The sequence below is a fragment of the Camarhynchus parvulus genome, chromosome 25, assembly GCF_901933205.1.
Source record: "Camarhynchus parvulus chromosome 25, STF_HiC, whole genome shotgun sequence".
In the NCBI taxonomy this organism is placed as follows: domain Eukaryota; kingdom Metazoa; phylum Chordata; class Aves; order Passeriformes; family Thraupidae; genus Camarhynchus; species Camarhynchus parvulus.
Window position 1 is genome coordinate 2,337,689 of NC_044595.1, and position 17,366 is coordinate 2,355,054.

At 47.6% G+C, this 17,366-nt stretch overlaps 2 protein-coding genes across 2 annotated transcripts; both read left to right on the plus strand.

Annotated features, from left to right (window-relative positions):
* The first annotated feature begins 2,250 nt into the window (after positions 1–2,250).
* Positions 2,251–10,083, plus strand: DCST2 (DC-STAMP domain containing 2). Its single transcript, XM_030965158.1, has 16 exons — positions 2,251–2,569; positions 4,329–4,499; positions 4,621–4,722; positions 4,818–5,015; positions 5,116–5,181; positions 5,673–5,886; positions 5,961–6,118; positions 6,199–6,363; positions 6,444–6,611; positions 6,708–6,808; positions 6,885–7,015; positions 7,109–7,227; positions 7,295–7,388; positions 7,490–7,600; positions 9,707–9,864; positions 9,938–10,083. Exons 1-16 carry the CDS (start codon positions 2,251–2,253, stop codon positions 10,081–10,083), a joined length of 2,421 nt encoding a protein of 806 aa, XP_030821018.1.
* A 1,896-nt stretch (positions 10,084–11,979) lies between these two features.
* On the plus strand, positions 11,980–15,936 carry DCST1 (DC-STAMP domain containing 1). The gene is made up of 14 exons (XM_030965159.1): positions 11,980–12,034; positions 12,151–12,279; positions 12,361–12,500; positions 12,590–12,761; positions 12,892–13,035; positions 13,136–13,257; positions 13,336–13,490; positions 13,715–13,814; positions 13,908–14,003; positions 14,078–14,204; positions 14,320–14,436; positions 14,511–14,653; positions 15,490–15,603; positions 15,685–15,936. Exons 1-14 carry the CDS (start codon positions 11,980–11,982, stop codon positions 15,934–15,936), a joined length of 1,866 nt encoding a protein of 621 aa, XP_030821019.1.
* The last annotated feature ends 1,430 nt before the right edge of the window (positions 15,937–17,366 follow it).

A 17,366-nucleotide genomic window follows, 5' to 3' on the forward strand; every position in this document is an offset into this window, starting at 1 on the left:
TTCCATCTTCCCTATATCCTCTTTCAACCTCGTGGCAGATGCACCCCACAGACCCCATTTCGCGCCATGCATGGGGCTGCAGCCTGCATCGCTGCTGTCCTGCAGGAGCCTGGGGGCTGTGACACCACCGGCAAGACATGAGCTGCCACCCCCTTCTGAGACACCACAGGAGCCCTGCTCCATCCCATCCTCTATTTCTGGGAGCAGGAAGATGATCCAAGCAAGGCTTTATGGCCCTTCTGGGTCACCAAAATGTTCTCCTGAAATGGGTTCCTCCCCCTGGTGTGCAAGAGGCCAATCCCAGCCAGAGCCAGAGGATTTGATTATCTTCAGTTCTGTGCAGGGGTCAATCCCCAATGCAACCCCAAATGAGCAAACTGTTCACTACTTCTATGTGGAAGAGGTTTCACAGTGACTTCTGTGAGAAGAGGATCTGTGTTTACCCCTGAAAGAATTTTCTACCAAAGTCGTTGACATAGAAACCAAGAAAGAAAGAAGGATAAATAAAAGAAACCTGTTCCAATAAGCATTTTGTTTGTCTTTCCTGACCAATGAGTAAAGTGTGAACTTATGAGTTTTGTAAGAATGTAGAAAAAGCATGCATGCTAGAATAAAACCAGGTTTGAAGCCTTCTGAAAATGGAGTGTGTTGCTTTGTATTGTCTCTGCCTCAACTATGACATTTCTACACTTTAGCGAACAAGTATTAAACATTGTCTGCAAGTTACCACGGTTCCTCATTAATTACTATTAATTAATATTTTCTCTTCTATTGGTTAAATGAGTCTCTTGCTTCTCATGCTAATTAGAGTGCATGCCTAGTGTTCTCCTTTTGGGTCAGTGGGTTTCTTGACTCAGTGGTTGTGATCTTGCCCTGCTGCAATTAGCCACTTTGCCCTTTTGGCTGATGCCTGGCCTTGTTTGTTCCTCTCCATCTCGTGGCTGTGTGGCCAAATCTCCCTGGTCTGTGTCTTCAGTGTCCCATGGGCTCTGGTCCCCACTGATTTATTGGCTGAAGCTTCCTCTCTCTACAACTGCTGAGGCTTATTGAACCTGCAATTACTGACACGTAATTACACAGAATTTCTCTGTTGGGAAGATGAACATCAGGGTGTTGAGCTTTTACTGGGTCTGGCATCTTCAAAGAGACAAGCAGCTGTGGGTTGCTGTAAGGTTGTTCATTGCATGAATACATCAGTCAGGAAGGCAAGAGTTCAGGGTGTGAAAATCCATGTTAAAAGCTTTTCTAGTACAGAGCCCCAAGCTGGAGTTTGGGTTATACTTTACACCAGAATCTTTGGTATCAGGTGTTCCGGGAAGTCTGTACCTCTCATGTACCTCAGAAATGGGAAAAGAGAGAGAGAAATTAGGATAAAAAGGAGGCTGCATCCTCCAAAAATTGGAGACACCCCAAGGGAATACCTGCATGGCCTCTTCCTTTATTTGAATAAAGTGAAAGGACTCCACTGTCTCCTTTTTGGACAGAAACCTCTGATTATGGAGTTTGTGGATTCATTTTCCTGACAAACCCCTGCATTTATTTCCCTCCCTGAGGAACTCAGAGACTCTTGCATTCCAACGCACCTGGTGCAGCAGAGCTCAACTGAAACCGCCCAGAGGTTCCAAACTCAATGGAAACCGTCAGGCAGGACCTGCAGCGGTGCAGCAGCACGCTGGAAACCTCTCGCTCACTCTGCTGTTCTCCCACCCAGACAAAGCTGGAGGGAGCAGCAGCAGCCTTGGCATGAGGCTAACTTCCATAAGAAATTAAAAATTAAAACGGAGGGTTATATATTAGAGGGGAATCTTTGGTATTAGGTGTTCTGGGAAGTCTGTTCCTCTCAAGTGCCTCAGAAATGGGGAAAGAGAGAGGGAAATTGGGATAAAAAGGAGACTGTGACCCCAAAAGTTTTAGACCCCAGGGGAATGTCCCATGGCCTCTCCCTTTATTTGAATAAAGTTACAGGACTCCACTGTCTCCTTTTTGGACAGAAACCTCTGATTATGGAGTTTGTGGATTCATTTTCCTGACAAACCCCTGCATTTATTTCCCTCCCTGAGGAACTCAGAGACTCTTGCATTCCAACGCACCTGGTGCAGCAGAGCTCAACTGAAACCGCCCAGAGGTTCCGAACTCAACGGAAACCGTCAGGCAGGACCTGCAGCGGCGCAGCAGCACGCTGGAAACCTCTCGCTCACTCTGCTGTTCTCCCACCCAGACAAAGCTGGAGGGAGCAGCAGCAGCCTCGGCATGAGGCTGGTCTCGGGTCTGGGCAGAGCCCTGCGGGCCCGGCGGGGCCTGCCCAAGGAGCGGGCCCCGCAGGCCGGGCCCAAGCGCGGGCCGCAGGAGCCCAGCAAGGCCCAGGAGTTCGCCCGCAGCCTCGGCGGCCTCACCCTGGGCCTGCTGCTGGCCAGCATTTACGGGGCCCTGGTGCTGCTGGTGCAGGGCCACAATGTCTGGTACTGCCTGAGCATCACCGTCTTCATGGGCGCCGGGATGGGCCTGGGCATGGCCTTCTCCATGAAGACGCGGATGACCGTGCTGCTGGCGCTGCCACACTTCTTCACCAGTGAGCGGCCATGGGGTCCAGGGGATGCTGGCTCCTGGCTGAGCACCAGGACTGTGTTAGAACCATAGATACGAAAAAAATTAAATTTTCTGGGTTAAAAACCACAGACCTTCAGGAGAACACTACATTTGACCTAAACCCGTAAAAAAAGTTTCCAAAATTAATTAATAATGGATTAATAATAAGATTATAAATTGTATTTAGCAGTTATATGTATCAGATAAATAAGATTATAAATTATATATAACAGATTAATAATAAGATTATAAATTATATTTAGCACATTAGTTATATGTATCAGATGAATAAGATTATAAATTATATATAACAGATTAATAATAAGATTATAAATTATATATGGCAGATTAGTTATATGTAAGAGATTAATGATAAGATTATAATTTATATATAGCAGATTAGTTATATATAAAACAGGTTAATAATAAAATTATAAGTTATATATAACACATTATTTATATGTAACAGATTAATAAGATTATAAATTATATATAACAGATTATTTATATAGAACAGATTAATAATAAGATTACAAGCTTTATATAGCAGATTAGTTATATATAACAGTTAATAATAAGATTATAAATTATATATAGCAGATTAGTTATATGTAAAATGTTAATGATAATATTATAATTTATATATAGCAGATTTGTTATATATAACAGATTAATAATAAAATTATAAGTGTGTAGTTGAAATAGAAGTGCGTAATATCACCTAGCAGAAAGTTTAGAGTTTAAAGTTTTAAAATATAGTAATATATATAAAATGAAGATAGACATTTAAAACAGTAGATAATCCTTCTTCTTCACCTTCTTCTTCATAAATCTAAGTAGTATTTTATAATTAAACTTTAAAAAGTCCACATTGCAAAAAACAAATGATTAGTTATTGAGTTAAAAATAAAAACAATTTAAGTGTCATTTCTTAATTATTTTTTCCTTTAAAGACCTTGTAAAAATAGATACAAAACCATTTTGTAATTTATTAGTAAAATACTGTAGAACTCACAGTTTATAAGACTGTAATATAGATAAAAAATAATAAACATCTAAATCCAGACACAAAATACCCTCTTGAGCACCTTCAATCCCAACTCTAACAGAAACAAAAAAGAAGTTAAATAACCAACATTAGTGGTGCCATGTGAGAGGATGGAATTCACAACCTTCAGATTATGAGACTGATTCTTTCCTGTCAGATTATGAGACTGACTTTTCCCTGTCAGATTATGAGATTGATTGTTTCCTGTCAGATTATGAGACTGATTCTTGCCTGTAAGATTATGAGATTGATGGATTCTTGCCTGTCAGATTATGAGACTGGTTCTTGCCTGTCAGATTATGAGATTGATTGATTTTTCTCTGTCAGATTATGAGATTGATTATTGCCGTGTCAGATTATGAAATTTATTTTCCCCTGTCAAATTATGATACTGGTTCTTGCCTGTCAGATTATGAGATTGATGGATTTTTCCCTGTCAGATTATGAGACTGATTCTTTGCTGTCAGATTATGAGATTGATTCTTCCCTGTCAGATTATGAGACTGATTTTTTGCTGTCAGATTATGAGACTGATTCTTGCCTGTCAGATTATGAGATTGATTGATTTTTCTCTGTCAGATTATGAGATTGATTATTGCCATGTCAGATTATGAGACTAATTATTCCCTGTCAGATTATGAGACTGATTTTTTGCTGTCAGATTATGAGGCTGATTCTTGCCCTGTCTTTGCAGAGGAGGGGAAGATGATGATCATGGTGCTGGCGCTGTGCCTGACTGTGCAAGGCCCTGGCACCAATCTCATGCACAACGTCTCCCAGCTCGCCAAGGCGCTGTCATGTGGGGCTGAGCTGGCCCAAAACCAGACGGCCGAGCGGCTGCAACGTGCCAAGGAGCCACTGCTGAGTGAGCAGGGGGCTGGGGGAAGGTGGAGGGACTGGAGGGGCCCTTCCTGGGGGGAACAGACAGCTTCAGGCTACCCTCACTCTCTGGGGTATGCTCAGAGAGATGTCCCCTCTCTCCGCAGACTTGCAGAGGAAAATCAAAGAGATTGGCCAGAATGCCAAGGTGCTGGGTGACCGTGTCCGTAAATTCATCCGCTCCATCACAGACTCCACCAGACACATTGGTGAGCGTTGGACCCCCGGGGGTGCCCCCAGCCCCAGCACCCCCTACCCTCCTCTCAGACCATCCCTGTCTCCAATGCCTGCTCCCTGCCCACAGCCCGGGCCCTGCGCAGCGTTTGGATGTGGCTGGCGAGGGCTGGGAACATCTGCAACCGCGAGCTGGGGGATCCCAAGACCAGCTGCTTTCGCTACATAGACAAGGCCAGGGACAAGTGTGAGCGCGCCCTGCCCCTCCTCTTCCACATCTGCTACGTTATCATCACCTTCAAGGCCCTCTGCGGCATGATCAGCACTCGTGAGTCCCTGTCCCTCTGCCACGGGGGGCTAATGGGGTGATGGGGCAGATGCGTCCCCATCATAGGGGCCCAGCCCTACAGAGATTCCCCTCTCTGCAGTTTCATTCATGTTCTGCACCATCCCAAAGTACATCCAGACCTTCATCCGGGCCAACGTCGGAACCCGTGAGTATCCAGTGCCATGTAGGGGTCGGGAGTTGTCAATGTTTTACATGAGAGACATCTATGGAAGTGATACAAAACTTTAAACCACTCTCCCTAAATAAACAAAAAGAAAAGACTATTAAAAAAGTAGTAAACTAACTAAAATTTTATTTTTTTACATTATCAGCAAGAAAAAAAAGTTATAAGAAGAAGAAAAGTATTCTAAAAGTTTTGTTCTAATTCTTATTGCTCTTTCTTTAATTTACTATTAATACATTTTTCTTTATACCCTTTTAAAATTTTAAACCTTCTTTGCCTTTCTCCTAATCCTCCCTCACAACAAGAAATAAGTACATTAGTTATTAGCCACCACACTCTTTAGTACATTAAACAAAAAATCTCAAAATTAACAAAATCTTAAATTAACAAACCAAAACCACTGCACGGGTCCTTTTCTGCACCTCTCTTCTGGTTCTGGCTGCAATGCACAGCACCTCTTGTCCCCTCTGCAGCCCTCACGGACGCCCTGAACCGTGTCCGTGCTGAGTTTGAGTTCAACATCTCGGTCGTGCACCACTTCAGCGTCAACCTCAACGCCAGCAAGAGCCTGGGGGAGGTGTCTGCTGATATCATGGAGGCCGTGCATCACCACATGGAGCCCTACCACCGCGTCCTGGAGCTCTTCTCCTACATCTCCTTCTTGGCCGTCCTCTTCTTGTGGTACCGGTGAGTAGTGCCCTGGTGACCCACGGGGATGGGGACCTGGTGTGGAGGTGCTCAGCTTCCCCCCGTGCCCCCAGCGCGGTTAAGTACCGGCGCCGCTACCTGCGGGACGACACCTTTGACAACGTTTACATCACACGGCGCTTCGTGGAGATGGACCTGCGGTGTGCAGAGCAGGGCAAACCCACCGTGCTGCCCCTGTCGGGGCGGGAGAGGGGCCGCTACATCCCCCCAGGTCAGTCCCACCCCGAGGGTATCCCCCAGCCCAGTCTGAGCCCCCTGACACGGCCTCATGGTGCTCTTGTGGCCGTGCAGGTGCGCTGTGGCTGTCGAAGACTGAGCGAAGCCAGTATGGGATTCAGCTATTTGGGTTCCTGCGCCACACGCTGCTGGGGTTCAGCATTATCCTGGCTGACTACAGCATCTTCTGGCTCCTTGACCTCTTCCGGCACCAGCTGAGTGCAGAGATCATTGCCAGGGGTGAGCAGCACCCTCGGGTGCTCTGCTGGCTGAGGGTCAGGGCTGTGGGATGGCCCCAGGTCTGAGCTGCTTGCCCACAGCGCCGTCGACCATGACCATCAGCGTCAACGGGACGGGCTACACCAGTGACATCTACAAGGACCTGGTCTCTGCCTTCAACACACTGCAGGAGGGCGAGGTCTCGGTGCTGTCCCAGGCCTGCCTCATCCAGCCCGTGGAGCCCGACCACAGCACCTACATCACCATAGGTGTGCAGACCGGGGCTGCTGCACCCTCAACGACCCAGGTGGGTGGGTGGGTATAGGGGGGTGCCCTCCCCACTTAACTCGTTTTCTTCCCACCAGGAATCCTGTACGGTATCTGGCTCTTCATCGCCGTCTTCGGTTCCTACATGGCACGCCTGCGCCGGGCAGTGTGTGCCTGCTACTTCCCATCCCGTGAGCTGGTGAGAAACCCCCTGTGTGTGTCCCTCTACACTCCCTGAGCCACCAGCTGCCCTCACCCCATCCCCTCCATGCCAGGAGCGCCTGGCCTACCTCCACAACATCATCCGAGCACGGCGGGAATGGGCGGTGTTTGCCCTGGGCCGAGGGGGCACGCAGCGCTTGGGCGATAGCGGGAAGAGCAAGCTCTTCCTTATCCTCATCTCCAGGTAAGCTCTTCCAGGAGATGAAGAAGGGGCAGCATCACCCCCGGGGGTTTGTGGCAAGGACCTCTGGGGTGGCACTGCCCCGTGTGCTTGCAGGTTCCCTCTCCTAGCTCGCCTCGCTCGCCGTCCTGCGGGCATCCAGCGCAAACACTGCCTGACCTGTGGGATGGCCGAGCGGCCGGATTTCACTGCCTGCATCACACCCAACTGCAAAGGTAGGAACCCCCACAGCCTGGGACCCCTCCCCAGAAAATTCCACCCTGACGTCCCCCTTTTCCACAGGGCTGTATTGCAGCGACTGCTACAAAACCCTGAACAACATCTGCTCTGTCTGCATGGCCCCCCTGAGCTACCCGGACTCTGGGGATGAGGAGCTGTGAGCAGAGGGGTGCTGGGAGCCCACCCGAGCCTGGGGGGCTGCAGAGGGTGTGTGTGTGGGGGGGGCTGCAGCTCAGCCCTGCCCTCTGTGCCCTGCAGGGACTCGAGTGAGGAGGAGACAGAGGAGCAGGGCACTGCATGGGTGCTGCGGGGCAAGGAGCGAGGGCAGTTGCTGCTGCAGCGCATCAAGGACATCATCAGGAGCTGGAGGTTCCCCTCCAGAACATCCAGGAGGCTGCAGGAGCAGCTGGAGGAGGAGGAGGAGAGCGAGGCGCTGCTCTCAAGGTGAGGGCTGCTGTGGTATTTTCTGAGTATTTTCTGGGTATTTTCCTCCCCTGATGAAGGGAGGAATGATGAATCTGACTCCATGTCCTTAGAAGGCTAATTTATTATTATATGATACTATATTATATTAAATAATGCTAAACTAAACTATACTAAAGAATAGAGAAAGGATACAGACAGAAAGCTAAAAGATGCTAAAGAAAACTCATGACTCCTTCCAGAGTCCCGACACAGCTTGATGGTGATTGGTCATTAAGTCAAAACAATTCACATGAAAAATCACCTGTCGGATAAACAATCTCATTCCAAAGCAGCAAAACACAGGAGAAGCAAATGAGATGATATTGTTTTCCTTTTTTCCCCGAGGCTTCTCATCTTCCTAGGAGAGGAATCCTAGCAAAGGGATTTTTCCAGAAAATATAATGATGACAGGCTGCCTGTGGGGATGGCAGTGTCCTCCTTCCCTTCCAGCACTGGTGTTGGATTATACTTTTTTCAGACTTAGAGATGGGGCAACTGAGAGGTGTTTCAAAAACTTTTATTTTATTTTCAGTCTCACGAGAAGGGTGAGACCATACAGATGTTATAATTCATGCTATCACAATCAGAATTACAATATGCTATAAGCATTTCTTAGTCAATAGCTTTAACCACACCATACTATAAATAACTTAAAATTAACGATCTAAAATTACCCCTCATGGGTCCTACTATAATGCATCATTCATTGTTTTATTTCTCTAAAGTATCTAGTCTTATTCGTAAAGCCATCACTTAAAACTTGTTTCCAGTTCCATTTCTCTCTCAACAGTCTGTCCTATAATATTTCTAAATCAACATTTCTTGTCTCAAAATTTACATACAAATACACACTATGTGAACCTACTGTCAAACTTTTAAAATTTTCGACAAATTTTAACTTTAAATATTTTCTGTAAATTCTAAAGTTCTGTCAAACTTTATGAATTTTCAGTATTTAAAATAAATGTTAAAAAATTCTATATGTAGAAAATTTTATAAATTTTCTATAAATTTCTATTAAATTGTCTATTAAAAATTTTCTGTAGATTTTCCATAAATGTCTATAAAATGTTCTATAATTTAAAAAAGTTAAATTTTTTCTGTACATAATTTTCTATAAAATTTCTTGATAAAATTTTCTATATTCTATTTCTATATTGTAAATTTTCTATATTATATATATACACATATACATATATCTTCTATATTAAAAATTTAAATAAAATTTTCTATATTTCTATATCATAAAATTTCTATATGATGTATTTATATACATTTTATATATTATAGATTTTTTCTATATTAATTTTTCTGTAAAATTTTCTCTATTCTATTTCTACATTATAAATTTTCTGTATTATATAGATATTCTATATTAAATTTTTTCTATGTAATATTTTAATAAAATTTCCTATATTTCGAGATGATAAATTTTCTATATTATATATATATTCTATATTCAATTTTTTCCTAGATTATAAATTTTCTACAGAATTTTCTATATTCTATGTCTATATTTTGAATTTTTGATATATTTTATATATACATAGATATACATTCTCTATTAAATTTTTTCTATATTATAAATTCTCTATAAAATTTTCTGTATTTTATTTCTATATTATAATTTTTCTATATTATATATATTATGCATACATATATATATACTATAAATATTTTTAAATAGTTATGTTTTATATATGTATGTATGTATGTATATGTATGTATGTATTCTATATTAAATTTTTTTCTATAATTATATAATAATAGAATAGAATAGAATAGAATAGAATAGAATAGAATAGAATAGAATATATATACATATACATATATATATATGCATATATACATATACATACATACATACATACATACATACATACATATATATATATATATATATATATATATATATATATATATATATATAATTTTCTATAACATTTTCTATAAATCCATTTCCCACGCACTGGGACTGCTGCTCCCCAACACTCCTCTCCCCACCTGCAGACCCGACTTTGACTCCGAGGATGAATCTGCGAGCAGTGACAGAGAGCTGCAGGAGGTGGTGGTGTTAGAGACACCCGAGCCTGTTCCCTCTCCATCGGAGCATCCCCCGGGCATCAATTCTGGAGCAGAATCCCGTGCTCAGAAACCTCCCAACACGAGTGAGCTCCGCCACCTCTCGTGTCCCCGGCAGGGCAGTGGCAGGGCAGGGCTGACACCCGTGTCCCCTCCCAGCCCTGAAGCGAGTGATGCTCTCGGTCCTGCCCGGCCCGTGCATCCGCTTCCTCTGGAGCCGGCCCGACCAGTACCGCTGCAGGAAAGCCTTCCTGGGAGCCGGCTTCGGGATGTTCCTCGGCCTCGGTGAGTGGGGGAATCCCTAAGGTCACAGGGTTTGGGGAAGCTGCAAAAGGCAGGTCTTAGAGACAGCAAAACTGCTATGAATTTTCTATATTATATAGATTATACATCTATCTATCTAATCTATCTAATCTAGCTATCTATCTCTATCTATCTCTGTCTCTATCTCTATCTCTATCTCTATCTCTATCTCTATATCTCTATCTCTATCTATATCTATATCTATATCTATCAACATATCTATATCTATATCTATATCTATATCTATATCTATATCTATATCTATATCTGTATCTATATCTATCTACCTATATATCTATCTATCAATATATAAATATTTCAAGATATCTCTATCTATCTCTATCTATCTATCTATCTATCTATCTATCTATCTATCTATCTATCTATCTATCTATCTATCTATCTATCAATCAATTCCATATTAATTTTTTTCGATATTATAAATTTTCTATAACTTTTTCAAACCCATTTCCCACACACTGGGACTGCTGGTCCCCAACACTCATCTCCCCACATCCAGACATGACAACAGAACAATTTAGAGATAAGCGGTAGCCAGAAGATTTGTGAGCAGAAAAGTTATGTGAGATGTAGGAAGTAAGGACAAATAGAACAATGGTCCTTAATTTGGAGATAATTTGGGGAAAACTTTGGGAGAAAATTGAGGACAAAAAATAGAAAAATAATAATAAATAATAAATACATTAAATAAATAACTAAATAAACGCTATTATTAATATATATATAGAATAGATATTTAAACAAATAGTAAATAATAAATTATAAATAAGTGAATAATAATAAATCATAATTTCCCAATTTATCTCCGAAGTAATGACAAAGAAAATGAAAGTATTAACACTTGGCTAGAATAACTCCCTAAGTTACAGAAAAGTTTATCTAGTGAGATATTAGGAAGTTCTAAGCTTAATAATGGAGCTCTGAGAATTGTGTATTAAGGATTACAAGCAAGTATTGTATTTGAAATAAGCAAGCATTGTTTTAACCAAAGGTACATGTGCTTATAGTGGTTGGATAGAACTACTGTCCATATGCTTTTACTTTGTGTGATTGGTCCAAAAACTTTTCAAGTGAGTTGTAGCATTAAGTTCTTGGTCTGCTGCCTGGGATGTGAGCTGCTGGCATCTTCCCATTGTCATAACTGTGTAATGAGAGTGATGCAGGAAAATAAACAGCTCAAGATGCATTCCACAGCAGCCCCATCCCATTTGTGATGTTGTACATAAAAAAATATTTTTGTACATTTTGTACATTTTGTACATGTTGTGGCATTGCACAATGATGTGCTTGGTTTTGCTGAAGGGCTTTAGTAATTTTCTTAAGGGCTTTTTGGCCTTTAGGTGTGAGGGTTCTGGGAGACTTGATGTTACAGTCTCTTCTTAATTTGAAGTTGAAAAGTGGTGTAAGTTTGTCATTGGTGATCTCTAAAATTGGCCTGATCTAATTGATTTCTTTTAAATCCTGTAAATTGTTGACATTGGTTTTGAATTTTATATTTTGTGGCTTAATTGTTTGTTTTGTGATTTTTTAATTTTAAGTATTTCTATGGTGAGATTTTTTTGACTTTTGATGTAGAGCCTTCTAATCTTGTGTTTTGAAGTTCTGTAATTATGCTGTCACGAGTCTTTTGTATTTTTGTGCGTGTTGGTGCTGTAATGAGTAGATTATCTATGTAATGTGTGATTATTGTTTGTGCGTGTCTCTTTTGAGCTGGAGATAAGATTTGTGTTACCAACTATTGGCAAATTGTTGGTAAGTTTTTAAGTCTTTGAAGAAGAATTAGGCACATTGGAAGAATGGAAGAATTGGAACATAAGGAACATTAGGAAGAATGAGGAACATTGTTGGGTGTTCCAGGGCTCTGCCACTTCCTCGTCATGCCTCTGGACATCTCAGAGAAGCTGAAGGTGAAGCTTACCTGGTGGCTGATAGGTGAGGATGGGGCACGGAGGGGACTGAGGGCATGGGGACCCATCTGAGAACCATCAGCACCCCCAGAGAAGGGGGTTCTCTGTGGGACCATGGGCTCAGCTCTCTGCTCTGCACAGGGGTGACTGCCCTGGGCTGGGCCACGTCCCCCCATTTCCGCTGTGCCAACCTGCTCATGGTGCCCAAGTTCCTGGGCAAGGAGGGTCGGCTCTACGTTCTCTCCTTTGTCTTCGCTGCCGTCTACAATGGTAGGGTCTCCTCCATATCCCTGTGTCCCTCAGTGGGCTCCTGGGAGCTGGTGGGCTCTGAGCCACCCCTGCTGCCACCAGGACCCGGGGCCAACCTCTGGTACAACCTGATGGAGACGAAGCGCTCGATGGAGTGCGTGGTGGAGCTCCAGGTCAACCACACGGGACTCCTCTGGCATGCATCTACAGCCCCCCTGCGCCAAGTCATGGATGAGCTGGTGGTGAGGAGGGCTCTGGGCAGGGGTGCTGGGGGGCTGGGGGAGCAGGACCAAGCCTCTGCCTGTGTCTGTGTGTGTGTGTGCCCTGGTAGAAGAGTGCGGAGATGCTCAACGCTGAGACACACAACGTCTCCGAAGCCTTCATGCAGCTGAACGAGCAGGTGGCCAGCGAGGATGGCTATGACCTGAAGCAACGCCCAGAGACGGGCAAAGAGTCCAGCACCCAGCAGCTCTATGAGACAAAGACCAAACTTCGCTGTGAAAGTGAGCGGGGTGGGCAGGGACTGGCAGCACGTGGGGAGGGGGCTGCCCCGGATCCCACTGCTGTCCCCACAGGGTTGGGGGCTGGATCAGTGGGCTGCACAGGCAGCTGAGGGCTCCTCCTGCCCCCCAGCTGTGATCCAGACGGGTCTGCTGCGCTGTACAAGCCACTTTCAGAAAATGTACAAGAAATGCATGAAACGAGTGAAGTTGCCCCTCTTCAGACACCTCATCTGCCTGCCCATGCAGTTTGGGTTCCTCTGCCACACAGTCAAATGTAAGTGACCCTGACCCCGTGCTCCCTTGGAGGGGCAGATCCAGTTCTGTCCCCTGGCATGGCAGCCACAGCCGGCACTGTCCCTGTGCCACCTGTGCAGTCATGAGGCACTGGTGTAAGGAGAGGATCCCCGTGGATGGCAACTTCGGGCACATGTACGACCGGGTGAACGGCTCTGTCAACAGCCTCAGCCAGGAGTTCAGCGCCAGCGTTGCCTACCAGGTGAGTGCCTGGGCACCCTGTGGGTGCCTGTCCCCTGTGCCCATGGCCCTGCCCTGCCCCATGGCCCCTCTGCCACAGGAGGAGCACCACGAGATGCTGGTGGGCACCGAGGTAGCGGCGCAGATGCGGGAGGACGTGACCTCGCAGCTGCGGCAGGAAGGCGCCCGCCTGGGCCTGGCCGTCTCCTTCTTCCGCCTGCTGCTGTCCTTCACCTTCCTCTTCGTCTTCTTCTCGTGAGCCTTGGCACGGTCAGGGGCACAGCGGGTGGGGGTGACACCCCTGGGATGGTCACAGCTGGCACAGGGGCTGGGGGTGACACCCCTGTGCCAGCTGCATGGCACAGAGGGGTGGGGACCTTCTTTGGCAGCAGGTCTAGGGGGGGACATGAAGACAAGGGAGGGGTCCTGGGGGCTGCACCCAGCGCCTTCTTCACCCCAGACCTATCCTCTCTCACCAGGGCTTTCCGCTACACCTATCAGTACTGTCACAAAATCGGCTTTGACAACTGCTACATCACCACCTATTTCCGCCAAATCGATGCCCGGCGTAGAGAGCAGGTTGGGCAGGGGGAAAGGGGTGCAGAGCAGCCCTGTTACCCTCAGTGGGGTGTCCCAGAGGCTGCACTGAGACACCCCCTGCCCCTCACCCAGAACAAGCAGACGTTGCTGCCCCTGCTCAAGGAGGAGGTCCCGTCTTTCATCTTCCCGTGCAAGCCGGCCTTGCAGCGGCCTGAGCGGCAGCACATGGTGAGGGGCTGGGGATAATCAGGGGGGCCAGAGCTGGGGACAGCAGGCTGTGACAGCTCCCCTGCTCCCTGCAGGTGATGGAGCTGATCAGGTGCATCCCACTCCTGCTCTTCCTCCTCTTTGTCTGTGGCCTGGACCACTTCATCTTCACCATTCTCTTCGTCATCCAGAATCATTCCTTCATTGAGTATTCTTACCAAGGTGAGCTCACGGCCCTGGAGGGCCAGCCCGTGGTCCCACCATGCCCCTCAGCAATGCGGGGACCCCCTCAGCCCTCCCAGCCCTTCCTCAGCCTCCCTATCCTCCCATCCCACAGCCAGCCACCACTTGTCTGTGAACGTGATGGGCACATCCCTGATGGCACAGCTGCTGCGGGGCACCATCGGCGCCCTCAACACCTCCTTCGAGTCTGAAGTGGAGACCTCCAACCTGGGTAAGCCCCCCCAGCCAGCCCCACAAGTGTCCAGGGGCTGCCACGGGGGACTCACAGCGGTGCCCTGTCCCCAGTCTGCCTGCCACGGCCCACGGCGATGACGAGGCAGCAGTACCTGAACACCTGCCTGCCCCTGGTCTTGCTGGCCCTGCTCTGCCTGGCCCAGGTGTACCCGTTCCGCCTGCGCCGCGCCATCGCCGCCTTCTACTTCCCCAAGGTGAGCAGCCCGAGGGCTGGGCACAGCCTGGGGGTGGCTCTGGACGGGGTTTTGCTGACCCTCATGGTCTTTGTTGGTGGACCAGCCACACGTTTGGGTGCCAAAATATTGGTATTACCAATATAGCCAATAGGGACATGCCTTGGCTTGCCTGGCCCCTGCGTCTGAGCCAAAAAGTGGCAACTGTGGTGTTTCAGAGACATTTTTGGCCAGCTGGATGTTGCAGCTGGGCATGTGGAGACAAGTCCAGGCCTGCAGGAGCTCCCATGGTGCTGGGATGGAGCTTCCCCCCATAACAGGGTCTGCTCCTCAGGTTTATCTCTGCCAGGGAAGCTTTAAGGCGATGGTGAAGGAAAGGAGTCGGTTCTGATGGAGGGTTTGGATCCAGAGCTTTATTCTGGCCCACAGGCCTCTGAATGCAGCACCAGCTCCAACAGAACTCCCTGAGCCCGTGGTTGCTGTTCCTTTGAACCCCGGGGAGAGGGCAGGGAAGGGGCAGGGAGCCACCAAGCAGGGACAGGAGGGGAGGGACAAAGGGACAAAGGACACCTGGATGGCCCAATGTCCCCCCAGGGGTTTGAATCTGCCAATCACTCGATTCCTTCTGGAATTCCAGGGCTGACAGAGAGTACTCAGCAGGGTTCAGGGTGGGGAAAGGAGAGGTGACTGACACACCTGGGAGGGAATTATCAGGGGAGGAGCCCGGGGTTCTGAGGTAAACCATGAAATCACACCGCAACACTTCTTCCCCAAGGTGAGCAACCCGAGGGCTGGGCACAGCCTGGGGGTGGCTCTGGGGGGGGTTTTGCTGACCCTCAGGGTCTGTGCTGGCACAGAGGGAGAAGGCTCGAGTGCTGTTCCTGTACAACAAACTGCTGCGGCAGAGGAAGCATTTCCTGCACCTGCAGCGCGGGCGCGTGGCCCGGCAAGCCCGGCTGCCGCCCGAGCTGGTGAGTGGGGACAGGGACACGGGACTGCCAGGTGGGGTTGCCACTGTCCCCTGACCCCGCACGGGCCTGTCCTCGCTGCAGGGGACGGTGGTGATGCGGTGGTGCCGCCGGCGCTGGCCCCGGCTGCGCCGCTTCCTGCGCCTGAAATGCACCTTGTGTGGGACCCCCGAGACCCCCCAGCACCAGCCCTGCCCCAACCCCGACTGCTTTGCCCTGTACTGCGAGTCCTGCTGGAGGGTGATGGGGGCCACCTGCCTCGCCTGTGGGCCTGCAGACCCCGACCTCGCTCGGGAGAGCAGCGAGGATGAGGAGGAGCAGGGATATGCGGGATGAAGGTATTTGGGAATAAATGTTTCAACCCCCCCTGTGCACGGTGTGAAGTGGGGTCTGGGGATGTGATGCTGAAGGTGGGGTCTCTGCTGCACTGGATGAAGGAGGTGGAGCACCTGCTGCTTTTGGAAAGGTCAATTTTGGGTTAATAGCCTTTGACATTCCAGTCTCTCACATCTGATATCCCCCCTGCTCCTGGGCACAGGCACCCGCAGGGTGCTCAGGCACACACCTAGTAGAGGATGCTGGCCCTGAATTCCTGGCTGGGGCTGTGTATGGAGCTGTTCACCTGGAGCTGGAGTCCCCTGGGATCTTCTCCTTGCACCAGCAGTTCTTGGCTGCAGGGATGGAGGGGGTGGTGGCAGCAGAGCTGGAATCCCCAGGCATCACTGTGCCCCCCAAAAGGTCAGGGGAGGGGTCCCACACATCACCCTTGACCACCTGGCAGAGGAGCCTGGACTGCATGGGCAGGCACATAAGGTGGCTGATGAGGGGCATGGGCACTTTTTTCATGCATTTGGCAAATCCAGGTGCTGGAAATTGTCTCTCAGTCACAGCTGGGGGAGCAGAAGCTCTCAGCTGCCTGTGCAGCCCCCTCCCATGTCTGGCAATCCCTGCCCACCCCACTCCCATCCAGGGGAAAAGGGAGGAGGTTGTTTTCCATCTCTGTGCAGTAATGAGAGGGATCATAATGGTTATCCAGAGTCTTTGCAAAGAGAACAGTAGTTATTGGCAACAAGTGAAATGGCTTGGATTTGGCACTGAGTGAAACAAGGAAAGGAAAGGAAAGGAAAGGAAAGGAAAGGAAAGGAAAGGAAAGGAAAGGAAAGGAAAGGAAAGGAAAGGAAAGGAAAGGAAAGGAAAGGAAAGGAAAGGAAAGGAAAGGAAAGGAAAGGGAGAGAGAGAAAGAGAAGAAAGAGAGGAAAGAAAGAGAGAGAAAGAGAGAAAGAAAAGAGAGAAAGGGAGAAAGGAAGGAAGAAAGGAGGAAGAGAAAAAAGAGAAGAGAGGAGAGAAGAGGAGAGAAGAGGAGAGGAGAGAAGAGAAGAGAAGAAAAGAAAAGAAAAGAAAAGAAAAGAAAAGAAAAGAAAAGAAAAGAAAAGAAAAGAAAAGAAAAGAAAAGAAAAGAAAAGGAGAAGAGAGAAAACTGTGCCCGCCCTTGGATCCCGTGGTGTGCTCACTCTCCTGGCTGTGCTCCGCTGCTGGGATCACCCTTTCCCCCCGAACTGAGTCTTTCAAAGTCCCCGAGGTGTGGCGGGGCAGATATGAGCTTTCACCACCACACCCACGGGCTCTCCCTTTCCCTCGGGCACAGATGCAGACCCGGCCCCAGGGAAGCCCCTCCTGCCCTCCCCAGTGCCGAATGTTTGAGGCACTCACATTTCACCTCCCAGTCCCTCTCTGTTGTCTCCAGCCAGGCTGCCCAGCCCTGCTCT